General features: G+C 45.9%; 1 protein-coding gene across 44 annotated transcripts in view; it reads left to right on the top strand.

The window, feature by feature from the left end:
- Positions 1-17,725, top strand: part of crhr1 (corticotropin releasing hormone receptor 1) — a 44,241-nt gene that overhangs the window by 22,288 nt on the left and 4,228 nt on the right. For 3 of the 44 annotated variants that reach the window (XM_049560896.1, XM_049560938.1, XM_049560939.1), the window contains 8 exons: positions 8,338-8,444; positions 11,099-11,219; positions 11,316-11,469; positions 12,075-12,135; positions 12,337-12,409; positions 15,109-15,493; positions 15,630-15,730; positions 15,768-16,139. In XM_049560896.1, coding sequence (XP_049416853.1) covers positions 8,338-8,444; positions 11,099-11,219; positions 11,316-11,469; positions 12,075-12,135; positions 12,337-12,409; positions 15,109-15,493; positions 15,630-15,730; positions 15,768-15,953 — 1,188 coding nt within the window. In that variant the 3' untranslated portion in view covers positions 15,954-16,139. Of the gene's footprint in view, positions 1-8,337; positions 8,445-11,098; positions 11,220-11,315; positions 11,470-12,074; positions 12,136-12,336; positions 12,410-15,108; positions 15,564-15,596; positions 16,140-17,099; positions 17,239-17,725 lie in introns of those variants that run through there. The other 41 variants (XM_049560936.1, XM_049560930.1, XM_049560913.1 and 38 more) reach the window with 40 other exon arrangements.

Below are 17,725 nucleotides of genomic sequence, written 5' to 3'. Positions count from 1 at the left end.
GAGACATGTCTGCTTCTGTATGTTTTCACTTAATGATGTACAATTTAACTGTGTAATAAGTTCAAGTAAAGCTAGTAAAAACAAGTCAAGACCTCAACAGGTTACCCATTTATGAAGATGCTTTTCACAGTTGTCTTCAGTCACTGTGTTTATAAAGAAATGAGACCATGACAGTCACAATCATTTATATGAATTTATTGAACTGAAGGATGAAACAGTATTGGTGACATGAAGTAGTCCAGCAAACACAGGTAAAAGGAGTCAGGTAAGCAGCAACAAAACAGCAAAAACAATGGAGAGTAGCAGCCAAAACATGTGCAGCATACACAACCAGAACTAAATATAACAAACATTTGAATGGCAGGTTTTTAGGAGGCGCCACCGCTGTCCTTTCAATCTCCCAAAAGCCATTTCCACAACCGACTGTGCACTGCTTAATCTGTAGTTATAGGTGTGTTGTTCAGGGGTCAATCTGCCAGTGTCCCTAAAGTGCTTCATGAGCCAGCTCTGCATGGGGTAGGACAAAAATGAAAAGGTAAATAAGCATGTTGAGTGGAGAGTGATCAAGACTAAAATCAATATCCATCATGCTATTTAACCCTTATGCCTCATTTAATAAAGTTTTGCTTGTATTGAAAAATAAATGTGTATGCACATGAGTGTCTGTACATTAATGTGTGTATGTGCAGATCTGCATACAGGGTCTTGCAGATCTGCATTCATAGCATGTGAATGTGCTGTACATTTAATGTATAAGGAAATGTACAGCACATTTGAAGTGTAATATATCATTCTATTGAGTTTATTACGTTCTATTGATGCCATATATATATATATGAACACAGCCAAAACTATCAAGAAAATTAAGTGACAAACCAAGAATGTTCTTAGTGAGGCATATGGGTTAAGAAAATGAGGTTAAACATAAATCACTGACTTGTATTTTCATACAATTTGTTTACATACATTTCAAATAGTAGAGTTCATTTCACAGAGCTAAGCATCCTCTGTTGTCCAGCTGAAACTACAATAAGCCCTCAGTTGTCTAAATAAGTACACAGCACATAACGTTACACATTTGCATTGTGAATTAGCTGTGCTCTACCAGCTAACGTTAGCTTACAACAAAGGCTAACATAACAATCTGACATCCAGTGTTACTAAGAAATAAACCGTGTTAGGTTATTACCTGTCTTCTGGAACGTAATTGCCGTCCATACAAATCTAGTCGAGCAGCATAAATACGACGTATCTGCTGTGTTTGGATGCCGATGAGGCCTCGTAGTACCAGGAGTAACAGCTGCACCAGTACGTGGTCCGCCACTGTTGTTGTTGTTGTTCGACGTAACTGACGTATACAGTGACGCAATGACGTGGCACCCTAACCACCTCGAGCAGTGGAAAAGCAAACTGATTCTCAGCTGGTTCGCGAGTTGAACCAACTGAGAACCAGCACCAGCTCAGCACCAGCACCAGCACTGGAACTGCTTTGGTGGAAAAGGGGTAAAGGAGGTAAAACCTGGTAATAATTAATGAAAATGTCTGTAGATGATATTTTGGTGAGTGGCAGCTGTGTCACAGTAACCAGTTCATGAAGTGAACCCCCCCCTAAAGTAAAATGCATTTCAGACGCTGGTGCATATCCTGGTTTAGGCTCATGGTCAGGACTTTTTTTCAGTGTTTTATAATATTGTGTTTGGTGTCATTTTAAAGGGGACCTTCTTGGCTCTCATTCAAGCCCAATTGTAAATCTTTCTGACTAATATTGAGGTAACTGAAACCCTTTAAACAGTCAATTATACAAATTTTTTCACAATATCCGCCTATATTATATGTTTTCTTTAAACCCAGTGGCATTGAGAAACATCAGGGACACAAAACTCAGAAACTGGAATACTCACAGGATTCCCAAGTACCTGGGGTCATAGAGGGTTTCAAATGCCCTGTGGCATTTAGAAACTCGAGACCTTCTCTTCCCTTTTGCGTGCTCCAGTGATGCTCAGGAGGCTGTAGGCCTTGCATAATGATCTTGCTGCAAAGCCTCTGCTCCCCACTTCAGTGGACATACACTGTGCACGCAACCCCCTTCTGCGCCAATCCTCCACCAGCTCTGTATACTTCTCCTTCTTCCCCCTGCTAGCATCCTCCGTCTTCTCCTCCCAGGGCACAGATGGACTCAGCAACCACCCTCAGCACCTAATCATGGCGCCAGCGGTAGCAGCCTTCACCAAGTGCTTTGTGACAGCTGCTGAGAATGTGCTCCAGAGTTCCTCTTCCTTGGCACAAGGTGCATGCTGGTGTTTCTGTCTTGTCCCAACAGAAGAGGTGAGATGGGCTGGGCAGGATGTCGTATTCTGACTGGATGAGGGACTTGATGGATTAAGGTTCAGCCTTCCACAACTCGGCCCATAAGATCTTTCTGTCTAATGCTTGTTCCCATCTAGTCCATTTTCCCTGTTGCCTCAGTCCCACCATCTGGCTTGCACGCATCTCCTTGACCCCTGCTCGCACCTTCTTTTGGACCAGGTCCCGCCTCTCCTTGCCTTTTAGATTGTTGTAGCTGGTTGTTGGAATACTACCCAATCCTGCACAGCCGGTTGCCACAGATCCCACCAGAGCTGACAAAGCCTTGACTCCACCTGCTCCACAGCCTCCTGTGCCCTCCACTTCCTCCCCTTCCTCACCTCAATGTCAGCTTGAGAAACCTTCGGACCACTGGATTCCTTGTACTGAAGCACCTCCCTCGTTCGGCTGACCTTGAACTCTTCACAGAGGCTGCTGATGGGGAGTACCAGCATGTTCGTGTTGCTGTAGAGGGCAATGCTACTCAGGCTTTTGGGCAATCCCAACCACCCTTGGAGGTGGCTGCTAACCCTGCTCTCAGACCCTTTGACAGTGGAGAGTGAAAATTCATATATCAGCAGTGGCCACAATATCGTAGGAAGGATTTCATGCCGGGGCGGCAGTAGCTCAGTCCATAGGGACTTGGGTTGGGAACTGGAGGGTCGCCTGTTCGAGTCCCTGTCCAGACCAAATATGGAGCGCGGACCGCCCAGGGTGCCTGACCAAGGGCAGCCCCCTCACTCTGACATCTCTCCACTTTGTGCATGCATAGGTGCTGTTTGTGCATGTGTGTGTCTTTTGGACTTGTGTGTAATTGACAGCAATTGAATTTCCCCTCAGTATATAAAAGTAAACTATATAAAAATTAAATAAAAAAAGAAAAATATATATATTAAAAAATGCTGGTAAATTCAGGCTTTGCATTTTCCTGGTCGGCCCAATTTGTCAGTAGCTGCCAGCCATCCCTCCAGTCCTTGGTTTGCTGCTCTAAAGGAAGCCGTGTCCTTTAGGGTGCAGTCAAAGACTTTCCCGAGGCTCTTCACAGGTTTCTCTGGAGAATTTGAGTTCCTCCAATGGAAAAGTGAAACTGGTCTGTCACCTTCCCTCTTCTCAGAACCAAGGACCTTGATTTTTCTGCCTTGAAGCACATCCGAGCCCATGTGATTAGCTTGTCCTAGCCTCGGAGAATCCATCTGCTTCCCGGGACTGACACAGTTGTTATTGTCAGATCATCCATAAAGGCTCTGATGGGGGGTTGCTGAACTCCGGACCTGGTTTTGGGGCCATTACATTCTGTTTCAGCTGACTTCACCAGCACATTCATGGCCAGAGCAAATAGGGTCACTGAAATTGTACATCCAGTGATGATACCTTTCTTGAGCCGATGCTGGTCAGATGTTACTGTCCCAGATGTGAACCTCAGATTAAAGTTGTTGTAATAATCCATGATGAGGTTCTTAATGTTGGGATTGGACATGATGAATGAATGAATGAATGAATGGATGAACTTTATTTGTATAGCACCTTTCATGCACAAAATGCAGCACAAAGTGCTTTATAATTCAGACAGCAGAGACAAACAGCAAAGAAATAAATCCATTCAATTATACAACAGTCATTCAAGGAGAAAAGAGAAGAGTAAGTAAAAAACAAACAAAAAAAACATATATATATATATATATATATATATATATATATATATGAACATATTAAGAATATTAAAACAGAAAGCTGCCAGATATAAGCTATGTTAAAAAGGTATGCTTTCAGTTGTCATTTAAAACTGTCCACTGAGCAGCAGGTCTGATATTTAAAGGCAGGCTGTTCCTTATTTTTCGGGTGAAGCAGCTAAAGAAGCTTCCCCAAAGGTTTCTGTGGTGACATTAGGGACAGATAAAAGAGCAGCTGCAGAGAATCTCAAGGTTCATGGAGGGGCATAAGGTGATAGGGAGTCTGTTATATAAGAGGGGGCGATGCCATCAAGAGCCTTAAAAACCAAAAGAAGGATTTTAAAATCAATTCTTAAAGATACTGGGAGCCAGTGAAGGTTATGTAAAACAGGAGTAATATGGTCTCTCTTCTAGTTTTTGTTAAAACCCTGGCAGCAGTGATCTGAATGCTCCGTAGTTTTGCAATGGCAGTTTTAGGTAGGCCAGTGTATAGAGTATCATGATAGTCAAGACAACTGGAAACAAAAGCATGAACAAGCTTCTCAGCATCTTGCTGGCTCAGTAGAGGTCGTACCTTAGCTATATTACGTAAATGATAAAATGCAGTTTTGGTTAATGAATTAAAATTAGCTTTAAAATTGAGATCACAATCAAAAATGACACCGAGGTTTCTTACTAGAGGTCGTGTCTGTGTGACCCAGTTTAGTGAGAGCCAGGTCCCTCTTACTTTTTGGGGCCCACAAGGAGGATCGCAGTCTAGTCTTCATTTAGTTTTAGGAAGTTCTGGCTCGTCCAATCATTGACAGCTGACAAACAGTCAACAAAATAAGACAGGGTATTTGGGTGATCTGGCTTTACAGACACATACAGCTGTGTGTCATCAGCCTAGAAATGAAATGACACACCAAAATGATGGATGACAGATCCCAATGGCAACATGTAAATTGACAAAAGCAAAGGACCTAGGACATTGCCTTGGGCCACACCATAGTCAACATCAATTGTCTCTGATATGTTCCCCAATTCTGACCTGAAATTTCCTATCAGAAATATAGGAGTGAAACCAGTGAAGAACTGTACCATATAGCACCAGTGCTGCCTCCAGTAGCTTGTGTGGTATGGAGCCTTACGTATTGGCTAGGTCAAGTCATAGCACAGCCAGGTCTCCTTTCCCTTCTCAAGCCTGTGTGTATCTTAAGCCTCAGTTGCTTCACTGTGTTCAAGGCAGACTGGGACTGCCGGGTTCCTCCCCTTCTGCACTGAGGAGTCGATGTATTTGTTCTTAACCCTATGGGCCCGAACGACGCATAGTGCGTCCAAATTCACACCTGTTCTTCTCTGTGGATTTTCTTCGTGACTGTGCATCATAGCGAGAAGCCACGCATATCACGTGAAACAGCGGAATCATAGCTTTCCGACAAGACCAAGCACTTGTCAGTAGTCCAATGTTTTCACAGCGAAAAAAAATGATAAATTTACACTAAAATGATGTATAACAGCTTTCATACAGCTTTGCACACACATTACTGTTGGATGGATTACTCACGAATGCAGGGTCGCACAGAAATGCCACACATATCACATGAAAGCGCAGGAGCAGAGCTTTCCAGTGATGCCACACACATCATTGTGCTGTTATCCCAACACACTATAAATCCAGATTAATTATCTACAAAATAAAAACTTGATGAATTTCTTCACAATCCATTATACAGATCTTGTTATCAGTCACTTCATATAGTGAGGAATATCGTATCTTACCACGTCTTAGGCTTGTGTGTGTTTCTCCCTGTCTATCCACATTTGTAGTCCGGCTTTCAAGATGCAAATATCTCCATATTGTCCAGTTGACTTCACCTTTGCGCACACAGACAACTGTAGCCTAATTATGCATGCTGACAGGGCCGTAGTCACATATACATTGAGGGGGACAAGTGCACCACCCCCCTTTCCAACTTGCTATGGTGAGATACATGTAAAAATGTAAGAATTTAGTCACACGGATTTGTTTTTTTCATTGATATAAAAATTAATATAAAATACAGGCACATAGAAGGACATGAAATGATGGCAAATCTGGTTAGCCCAGACTGTCCTGAAAAAAATATACAGCATGTGTATGTAGGCTTTATAATGACTGTGATATGAGCTTAAAAGTAAAGGCAGTAAAAAACCAAAAACGCCTAGGGCCCATAGGGTTAAGATAATAGTCAGTTGTTTTTTTTCCTATCTTTATTCAAGAGAGTGGTATATCAATTTGAGAGCATTATTTATTAATTTCAATTTCAGATTTTGTAATATTGTCCCTCAAAACCCTGCCTTGCACTCAAATAATAATAATAATAAATTCTATTTATAAACTTTATTTATAAAGCACCATTCATGCAAAAATGCAGCCCAGAGTGCTTAAACAAAGCAACAACAACAAACAAAACTAAAAAATAGCCTCTGCTTGCGCACAGATCAACTCTGTTTCTGCTCAAACTGTGTGCTCGCACTCAGATACCATGTTGCTTGCACAGATTTCCTGCTCCAGCTTCAGCTCTTCTCCTCGCGCTCAAGCTGCTACTGTGCGCTCCTAGAATTTTTGTTCTCAGATTTCTGCCCTGCCCTTGTTTGTGTTTTTTTTAGTAACAGCCCTGTCAAAATCCCCCAACCAATAGAACGCCAAATTTATTGTTGACCAATGAAATGATCCCTGCCTCCTTGCGGTGGCGCTCGCTTTAGTTTTAGAGTGTCCCGTGCGGGCAGGTACTCTTTCCACAGGAGAGGAGACTGATAGCTGAAGGCTCTGGCTCCTGATCTACTTTTGGAGACTTTAGGGACCACGAGTAATCCTGCGTTCTCATAGTGTTTACACTTTATTTATTCAGACTGTTTCTATCATGTCATCTTACTACAAACATTAATGTGAACTGTGTCATCTGGCATATAATATTGATCTAATAGTTACCAAACTTAGCTCAGCTAGTATTAGCTCGTTAGCATCTCATTATCTAGCAAAGAGTTGCCACGGAGCGCCATTCAGTTAACTTTTAGCCTAACATCAACAGGTGTTGGCAGAAAATACGATTTTTTTTAGCTTTTTTACTGAACCAACCAAAATCTGCTTTCTTCCTTTACATCCAGTTCATCAGTGACTCTTTTTGGTGCTGGGCCTGCTGGCGTTTCATTTTTCAGCCGTGAAATCTGCACGTGTTTGTTTGTAGAATGCGAATTTGAAATGTACGCAGTGCGCGCGACATATCAGGACCATAGACAGTCACGGATCACTGGCACGTGTTCACACTAACGGTGACGCGCATGTATGTGTCGTTCCCTCACAAACTGCTGTGAACTGTACGGTGACATGCACCTACAAAGTCAGTGGAGAGATCAGCGCTGGGGAGAACCAATCACATGTTACCAAAATAATGGTAGAGCCAATCGATGAGCAATACGACGTTAGAGGCTGGACGTATGGTAGACACCAATGATTGTTAACCCTTTGTGTACCATGTTGAGCGGACGCCAACACGTAACCGCAGTTTTGGGCCCCTGTAACCGGACTTATTTGTAACCGGAGTCCAGGGTGAACTTTTTGGAAAACTCTGGTGTCAGCAGTCATGTGTGGACAGGATAACCGCAGTTATTTTGTCTCGTCTCCATTGTATGACGTCACAGTGTGCGACGTAAACAGAAAACAGCTGTGTTATTACCCGATCCAGTGTGTGCGAGAGACGATTTGAGGATGGACCTAAACAAAATACTGCTGCTATTTAGCAGCATATCAGCACTTTGTGGCTGTATCATACAACTAACGCTACTCAACCACATCCAGCAACAGAGGCACAAGAGTGTGCTGTTACAGAGACTGCTCCTGCTGCATAATAGTACGCTTGTTGTTGTTTTTCCGGTAATGACGTTTTACTGCCTTCTGATTGGCTTCAGTTAGGAGTTACATCGCCACATACTGCTTTGGCATGTGTATTACATTGCTTGATAGTGGAATTTGCGGTGTTATGTGGACGGAGGTATTCTTATTACACCGCTCGTATGGACGCAGATTTTTTAAAAACTGGAGGCCAGAAAAGTTCGGTTTTAAAAATACTCGCGCTCGTGTGGACTAGGCCTCAGAGTAACCAATATATTTCTGTTGTCATCACTTCCTGTTCTGTGTCTGTTGTCATCACTTCCTGTTATGTGACGTGACGTGTGCAGAACGAGTCCTCTGATGGGACGCTGTCACATGTTGTTATGTTTCAGGACTAACTGTGATTCTACATCTGAAACTTTCCTCTGTGTGTGTGTGTGTGTGTGTGTGGTTGTGTGTGTGTATTTTCAGAGGAAGACGAAGGTCCATTATCAGGTCGCTGTGATCATAAATTATCTGGGTCACTGTATCTCTCTGGGAGCTCTGCTGCTGGCCTTCACTCTATTCATGAGACTCAGGTAACCTGTCTGTGTGTGTGTGTGTGTGTGTGTGTGTGTCTGTCTGTCTGTCTGTCTGTCTGTCTGTCCCCTGTCCACTATCCTTCTTTCCTCTATCCTCCTGTCCTTCTGTCCACTGTCCTCTGTCCCCTGTCCCCTGTCCCTGTCCTCTGTCCACTGTCCTCTGTCCCCTGTCCTCTGTCCCTGTCCACTGTCCTCTGTCCCCTGTCCTCTGTCCTCTGTCCACTGTCCTGTCCTTCTGTCCACTGTCCTCTGTCCCCTGTCCCCTGTCCTCTGTCCACTGTCCTCTGTCCCCTGTCCTCTGTCCACTGTCTCTCTGTCCACTGTCCTCTGTCCTCTGTCCACTGTCCCCCTGTCCCCTGTCCCTGTCCTCTGTCCACTGTCCTCTGTCCACTGTCCTCTGTCCACTGTCTCTCTGTCCACTGTCCTTTGTCTTTGTCCTGTCCTCTGTCCTCTGTCCACTGTCCCCCTGTCCACTGTCCTCTGTCCCCTGTCCTCTGTCCTCTGTCCACTGTCCACTGTCCCCTGTCCTGTGTCCTCTGTCCCCTGTCCTCTGTCCTCCTGTCCCTTGTCCTCTGTCCCCTGTCCTCTCTCCACTGTCCCCCGTCCACTGTCCCCTGTCCTCTGTCCCCTGTCCTCTGTCCTCCTGTCCCTTGTCCTCCTGTCCCTTGCCCCCTGTCCTCTGTCCCCTGTCCAATGTCCACTGTCCCCTGTCTCCTGTCCTCTGTCCCATGTCCAATGTCCACTGTCCCCTGTCCAATGTCCCCTGTCCTCTGTCCTCCTGTCCCTTGTCCCCTGTCCTCTGTCCCCTGTCCACTGTCCACTGTCCCCTGTCCCCTGTCCTCTGTCCTCCTGTCCCTTGTCCCCTGTCCAATGTCCACTGTCCCCTGTCCTCTGTCCTCCTGTCCCTTGTCCTCTGTCCCCTGTCCTCTCTCCACTGTCCCCCGTCCACTGTCCCCTGTCCCCGTCCTCTGTCCTCCTGTCCCTTGTCCTCTGTCCTCCTGTCCCCCTGTCCCCCGTCCCCTGTCCCCTGTCCTCTGTCCACTGTCCCCGTCCCCTGTCCTCCTGTCCCCTGTCCTCTGTCCCCTGTCCACTGTCCTCTGTCCCCTGTCCTCTCTCCACTGTCCACTGTCCCCTGTCCAATGTCCTTTGTCCACTGTCCCCTGTCCCCTGTCCTCCTGTCCCTTGTCCTCTGTCCCCTGTCCCCTGTCCTCCTGTCCCCTGTCCTCTGTCCACTGTCCCCTGTCCCCTGTCCACTGTCCTCTGTCCCCTGTCCTCTCTCCACTGTCCACTGTCCCCTGTCCACTGTCCCCTGTCCAATGTCCTTTGTCCACCGTCCCCTGTCCACTGTCCCCTGTCCTCTGTCCCCTGTCCCCTGTCCTCTGTCCTCCTGTCCTCCTGTCCTCTGTCCTCCTGTCCCTTGCCCCCTGTCCTCTGTCCCCTGTCCAATGTCCACTGTCCCCTGTCTCCTGTCCTCTGTCCCGTGTCCAATGTCCACTGTCCCCTGTCCTCTGTCCTCCTGTCCCTTGTCCTCTGTCCCCTGTCCTCTGTCCACTGTCCCCCGTCCCCTGTCCCCTGTCCTCCTGTCCCCTGTTCTCTGTCCACTGTCCTCTGTCCCCTGTCCTCTCTCCACTGTCCACTGTCCCCTGTCCACTGTCCCCTGTCCAATGTCCTTTGTCCACTGTCCCCTGTCCACTGTCCCCTGTCCTCTGTCCACTGTCCCCTGTCCACTGTCCTCTGTCCCCTGTCCTCTGTCCACTGTCCCCCGTCCACTGTCCCCTGTCCCCTGTCCTCCTGTCCCTTGTCCTCTGTCCCCTGTCCCCTGTCCTCTGTCCCCTGTCCTCCTGTCCCCTGTCCTCTGTCCACTGTCCACTGTCCTCTGTCCCCTGTCCTCTCTCCACTGTCCACTGTCCCCTGTCCACTGTCCCCTGTCCAATGTCCTTTGTCCACTGTCCCCTGTCCACTGTCCCCTGTCCTCTGTCCCCTGTCCCCTGTCCCCTGTCCTCTGTCCTCCTGTCCTCCTCCTCTGTCCTCCTGTCCCTTGCCCCCTGTCCTCTGTCCCCTGTCCAATGTCCACTGTCCCCTGTCTCCTGTCCTCTGTCCCATGTCCAATGTCCACTGTCCCCTGTCCAATGTCCCCTGTCCTCTGTCCTCTGTCCTCCTGTCCCTTGTCCCCTGTCCCCTGTCCTCTGTCCCCTGTCCACTGTCCCCTGTCCTCTGTCCTCTGTCCTCCTGTCCCCTGTCCTCTGTCCCCTGTCCACTGTCCACTGTCCCCTGTCCCCTGTCCTCTGTCCTCCTGTCCCTTGTCCCCTGTCCAATGTCCACTGTCCCCTGTCCTCTGTCCTCTGTCCCTTGTCCCCTGTCCTCTGTCCTCTGTCCTCCTGGTTGCAGGTCAGAGTGGGTGTGGATTTAAACTTACTGTCTCCATGGTGACCATAGTGACACCACCAATCACATATGATGACGTCTGTGACATCACAAGGTCTCCAGGTGTGAGACAGGACTGAGACACATGACACTTCTGTCCAGAAGACGTCGATTCTGTCCAGAGACATTTCTCAGAAGAGAAGAGAGTCGCGACAGGAAGTCAGACTGACGTGTCCACAGTGTGTGTATTACAGTGTGTGTACTTCCTGTATGTGTGTGTGTTACAGGAGTATCCGCTGCCTGAGGAACATCATCCACTGGAACCTGATCTCTGCGTTCATCCTGAGGAACGCCACCTGGTTCATCGTCCAGCTGACCATGAACCCCGCTGTCACCGAGAGCAACCAGGTACACTGTCGCCATGGAGACCAGCTGCTCACAGTGATGTTACGGTGACGTCACCGTGTGTAGGAGCCCGGTCTGATCCCCTCCCCCCTCCCTCAGGTGTGGTGCAGGTTGGTGACAGCAGGTTATAATTATTTCCATGTGACGAACTTCTTCTGGATGTTTGGTGAAGGGTGTTACCTGCACACCGCCGTCGTCCTCACCTACTCCACCGACAAGCTCAGGAAGTGGATGTTCATCTGCATCGGCTGGGGTCAGTTCAGTCTGTCTACCTGTATACCTGTCTGTCTACCTGTCCTCCTGGTACTTTACCTGTCCACCTGTCTGTCCTCCTGTCCTCCTGGTACTTTACCTGTCCACCTGTCTGTCTACCTGTCCTCCTGGTACTTTACCTGTCCACCTGTCTGTCCTCCTGTCCTCCTGGTACTTCACCTGTCCACCTATCTGTCCTCCTGTCCTCCTGGTACTTTACCTGTCCACCTGTCTGTCCTCCTGTCCTCCTGGCACTTTACCTGTCCACCTATCTGTCCTCCTGTCCTCCTGGTACTTTACCTGTCCACCTATCTGTCCTCCTGTCCTCCTGGCACTTTACCTGTCCACCTATCTGTCCTCCTGTCCTCCTGTCCTCCTGGCACTTTACCTGTCCACCTATCTGTCCTCCTGTCCTCCTGGCACTTTACCTGTCCACCTATCTGTCCTCCTGTCCTCCTGGTACTTTACCTGTCCACCTATCTGTCCTCCTGTCCTCCTGGCACTTTACCTGTCCACCTATCTGTCCTCCTGTCCTCCTGGTACTTTACCTGTCCACCTGTCTGTCCTCCTGGCACTTTACCTGTCCACTTGTTTGTCTGTTCACAGGTATTCCATTTCCCATCATCGTGGCATGGGCTTTCGGGAAACTTTACTACGACAACGAGAAGTAAGTCACATGATCAGAGTCATGAACATGTTCCTTTCCTCCCCTCCTGTCCTTGTGTCCTAGTCCCTCACACCTGAAGTGGAGCAGAGGAGGAAAGGAAAGGAAAGGAAAGGAAAGGACACAAGGAGAGAGGAGGTGAAACAGGAGGAGGTGATGGAGGAGCAGAGCTGGCGTGATTAGTGTTTGTGTTTTGATTGACAGGTGCTGGTTTGGAAAGAAGGCGGGTGTTTATACAGACTACATCTACCAAGGTCCCATGATCCTCGTCCTACTGGTACCAACACATCCAGTCCACCTTAAATACACCCACTCCACCTTAAATACATCCATTCATTCATTCATTCATCTTCTAACCGCTTCATCCTCTTGAGGGTCGCGGGGGGGCTGGAGCCTATCCCAGCGGACACTGGGTGAGAGGCAGGGTTCACCCTGGACAGGTCACCAGACTATCACAGGGCTGACACATAGAGACAGACAACCATTCACACTCACATTCACACCTACGGACAATTTAGAGTCACCAATTAACCTGCATGTCTTTGGACTGTGGGAGGAAGCTGGAGCACCTGGAGGAAACCCACGCTGACACAGGGAGAACATGTCAGAGCACCTGGAGGAAACCCACGCTGACACGGGGAGAACACGCCCAGGATCGAACCAGCAACCCTCTTGCTGTGAGGCGAGAGTGCTAACCACCACACCACCGTGCCGCCCTAAATACATCCAGTCCACCTTAAATACACTCAGTTCACCTTAAATACATCCACTCAACCTTTAATACATCCAGTCCACCTTAAACACAACCAGTCCACCCTAAACACATCCACTCCACCTTAAATACATTCACCCCACCTTAAATACAACTAGTCCACCTTAAACACATCCACTCCACCTTTAATACATCAAGTCCACCTTAAATACAACTAGTCCACCTCTATATATAACCAGTCCACCTTAAACACATCCACTCCATCTTAAATACACCCACTCCAACTTTGATATAACCCAGTCCACCCTTAAGAGAGGTGTAGAGATATAGAGCTTTAGAGATACAGACTTGTTGAGATATAGAGCTGTAGAGTACAGAGCATTAGAGATATATAGTTGTAGAGATACAGACTTGTCAAGATACAGAGCTGTAGAGATATATAGTTGTAGAGATACAGAGATGTAGCAATATATAGTTGTAGAGATATAGAGCTGTGGAGATATATAGTTGTAGAGATACAGAGCTTTATAGATATAGAGCTGTACAGATATATAGTTGTAGAGATACAGAACTGTAGAGATATATAGTTGTGGAGATACAGAGCTGTACAGATATATAGTTGTAGAGATATAGAGCTGTACAGATATATAGTTGTAGAGATACAGAGCTGTAGAGATATATAGTTGTCGAGATACAGAGCTGTAGAGATATAGAGCTGTACAGATATATAGTTGTAGAGATACAGAGCTGTAGAGATATAGAGCTGTACAGATATATAGTTGTCGAGATACAGAGCTGTGGAGATATATAGTTGTAGAGATAGAGAGCTGTAGAGATTTATAGTTGTAGAGATACAGAGCTGTAGAGATATATAGTTGTAGAGATACAGAGCTGTGGAGATATATAGCTGTAGAGATACAGAGCTGTAGAGATATATAGTTGTAGAGATACAGAGCTGTGGAGATATATAGCTGTAGAGATACAGAGCTGGAGAGATTTATAGTTGTAGAGATACAGAGCTGTAGAGATATATAGTTGTAGAGATACAGAGCTGTGGAGATATATAGTTGTAGAGATACAGAGCTGGAGAGATTTATAGTTGTAGAGATATAGAGCTGTACAGATATATGGTTGTAGAGATACAGAGCTGTGGAGATATATAGTTGTAGAGATAGAGAGCTGTAGAGATTTATAGTTGTAGAGATACAGAGCTTTATAGATATAGAGCTGTACAGATATATAGTTGATACAGAGCTGTGGAGATATATAGTTGTAGAGACAGAGAGCTGGAGAGATTTATAGTTGTAGAGATACAGAGCTGTAGAGATATATAGTTGTAGAGATACAGAGCTGTGGAGATATATAGTTGTAGAGATACAGAGCTGGAGAGATTTATAGTTGTAGAGATACAGAGCTGTGGAGATATATAGTTGTAGAGATACAGAGCTGTAGAGATTTATAGTTGTAGAGATACAGAGCTTTATAGATATAGAGCTGTACAGATATATAGTTGTCGAGATACAGAGCTGTGGAGATATATAGTTGTAGAGACAGAGAGCTGTAGAGATTTATAGTTGTAGAGATACAGAGCTGTAGAGATATATAGTTGTAGAGATACAGAGCTGTGGAGATATATAGTTGTAGAGATACAGAGCTGGAGAGATTTATAGTTGTAGAGATACAGAGCTGTGGAGATATATAGTTGTAGAGATACAGAGCTGGAGAGATTTATAGTTGTAGAGATACAGAGCTTTATAGATATAGAGCTGTACAGATATATAATTGTCGAGATACAGAGCTGTGGAGATATATAGTTGTAGAGACAGAGAGCTGTAGAGATTTATAGTTGTAGAGATACAGAGCTGTAGAGATATATAGTTGTAGAGATACAGAGCTGTGGAGATATATAGTTGTAGAGATACAGAGCTGGAGAGATTTATAGTTGTAGAGATACAGAGCTTTATAGATATAGAGCTGTACAGATATATAGTTGTAGAGATACAGAGCTGGAGAGATACAGAGCTGGAGAGATTTATAGTTGTAGAGATACAGAGCTTTATAGATATAGAGCTGTACAGATATATAGTTGTAGAGATACAGAGCTGGAGAGATATAGAGCTGTAGAGATATAGAGTGACTTGTTCTGTGTGTTGCATTGTGGGAGAACAGCGTCAGTCAGAATCCAGTTCTCAGTAACTTCCTGTGAAGGATCTTCAGATGGTGAACCTGCTGAGTTCCTCTGATCTGTCTCTGCTTCTCCTCAGATCAACTTTGTTTTCCTGTTCAACATTGTCCGGATCCTCATGACCAAACTGAGGGCATCGACCACCTCAGAGACCATCCAGTACAGGTACGAGGTCAGACACGTCACACACCATCCAGAACAGGTACGAGGTCAGACACATCACAGACCATCCAGAACAGGTACGAGGTCAGACACATCACAGACCATCCAGAAGAGGTATGAGGTCAGACACATCAGAGACCAGAACAGGTACGAGGTCAGACACATCACAGACCATCCAGAACAGGTACGAGGTCAGACACATCACAGACCATCCAGAACAGGTACGAGGTCAGACACGTCACAGACCATCCAGAACAGGTACGAGGTCAGACACATCACAGACCATCCAGAACAGGTACGAGGTCAGACACATCAGAGACCAGAACAGGTACAAGGTCAGACACATCACAGACCATCCAGAACAGGTACGAGGTCAGACACATCAGAGACCAGAACAGGTACGAGGTCAGACAGCTCAGAAACCAGAACAGGTACGAGGTCAGACACGTCACAGACCATCCAGAACAGGTACGAGGTCAGACACGTCACAGACCATCCAGAACAGGTACGAGGTCAAGACACATCAGAGACCAGAACAGGTATGAGGTCAGACACATCAGAGACCATCCAGAACAGGTACGAGGTCAGACACCTCACAGACCATCCAGAACAGGTACAAGGTCAGACACATCACAATCTCTGTGGAGACGCTCAGGTGAACCAGGTTACTCAGGTTACCTGACCCTAAAGACTTTGTACTGTCAGTGTCAGTATCAAAGACAGATCAGGAGACTTCCTGGAGAACCTGACTTGTGTCCTTAGAGTTACAGGATTGATTGTAGGGCTGGACGATTAATCGAATTTTAATTATGATTTCGATTTTGGCTTCTCACGATCATAAAAACATTATAATCGAAGAAAAACAATTGGCGTGTATGTAGGTGAATGCACCTGTGTTATGTGCAGCAGCAGCAAGCGTGTGACGTGTGTGGATCAATAATATGTGGAGTGAGCGATTGAGAACATGGCCGAAAGGCAGCCTTTGGTTGAGAAGAAAGGTAGGACAACTTCAGTCATCTGTCATTGTCGCACTGTCGTGTCTGCCCTCCAAGGCAACACGAGCGGGAAAAAAAGTCCAAAAAAGTTAATTTAGTTAAGTTAGTTTATAAAAAGTTCATAACTTACAAATTCTGGCGAAAGCGTAGTTTCTTGCAACCCTAGAATTAAGATAAAAATATTCAGAAACAAAAAAACACTTCTGGTTGCTGATAAGTAGTGTTTAACTTTTGATTTACCACTAAAAATGAAAACCCTCGGCGCACTGCAGCGCAAGCAGACAGATGCACGACTCAGAGCAGCATGTGTCACTGACACCAGACTGGTGGAAAATGTCACCATCAGCATATTATTTTACATCAGTAAAATCTATTTTATTATTATTTTGAGTCACATTGTTGAAAGAATTTAGTCGTCTGTGTTCAAGCAGGATAATAGGTCTCCATTCATTGCACGTCGGGCTTTCTATTTCCTTGTCGGAGATGGTGTTGTGTTCAAGGTCCCCCCAAAAAAACGGGAGAAAAAAAAAGGCCAAATGTTCGATTTTTTTTTCACAATCGAATCCCGTGCTGTCGAATTTGGGTCAGCCCTAGTATTTATTTTTATTTATTGTTTTTATTGCTATTATTATTTTAATTTACTATTATTATTTTTATTTTTTTACTTGTTTATTTGTTACTAACTTATTTCTGGCTGTTCTTTTAAGTTATAATTAAAGTTGAGTTTTGGTGGAGTTTTGAAATCAATGAATAAGCGTGTTTATTAATCGTGATTTCAATATCAATCAAAATAATCGTGATTATTATTTTTGCCATAATCGTCCAGCCCTAATTGATTGTATGACATTGTGTTGTGTCATCATGTGTTCATCATCACCAATTCATGACTCCTGTTGTGGTGCTGTTTCTGCAGGAAGGCGGTGAAGGCGACTCTAGTGCTGCTGCCTCTGTTAGGTATCACCTACATGCTGTTCTTTGTGAATCCTGGAGGAGAAGATGAGGTCGCTCAGATCGTCTTCATCTACTTCAATTCCATCCTGGAGTCCTTCCAGGTCCACCTCATCTCTGTAGTAACCCTGACCCCCCATTGCCCCCCGACACACACCCACACACACCCACACACACACACACACACACACACACACCACCACCATCAGACCACATGATATCGGACACATCACAGTCTGACCCGTCATCACAGAGTGTTCGCTCATATCAGGAACAACAGCTGATCATTGTGCCACATGTTCTGTGTCACAGTAGACGACATCCAGCGCCGCGTCCTGATGGACGAGCACGTCATAGTTATTTTGTCTTTGTCCATCACTGCGTCTCACAGAGATCCGAGCTGTGAACGTGGTGAAGTAAGAAGAGATGTGGTGAAAGATAAATGTGTTGTTAGAGCTACAACTAGGTGGAGCTGCAGGTGGAGCTGCAGGTGGAGGAACTCTGACAGTGGGTGTAGTGGAGCAGTGATGAGTATTGTTCTGTGGTGGACTTGTTTTCCCAGCGTATGGGATGTGATGTCAGCGGAGAGGC

Source organism: Epinephelus fuscoguttatus, linkage group LG19, assembly GCF_011397635.1.
Source record: "Epinephelus fuscoguttatus linkage group LG19, E.fuscoguttatus.final_Chr_v1".
In the NCBI taxonomy this organism is placed as follows: Eukaryota; Metazoa; Chordata; class Actinopteri; order Perciformes; family Serranidae; genus Epinephelus; species Epinephelus fuscoguttatus.
The sequence above is the reverse complement of the archived record's forward strand: the minus strand, read 5'-3'. Positions and strand labels throughout refer to the sequence as shown.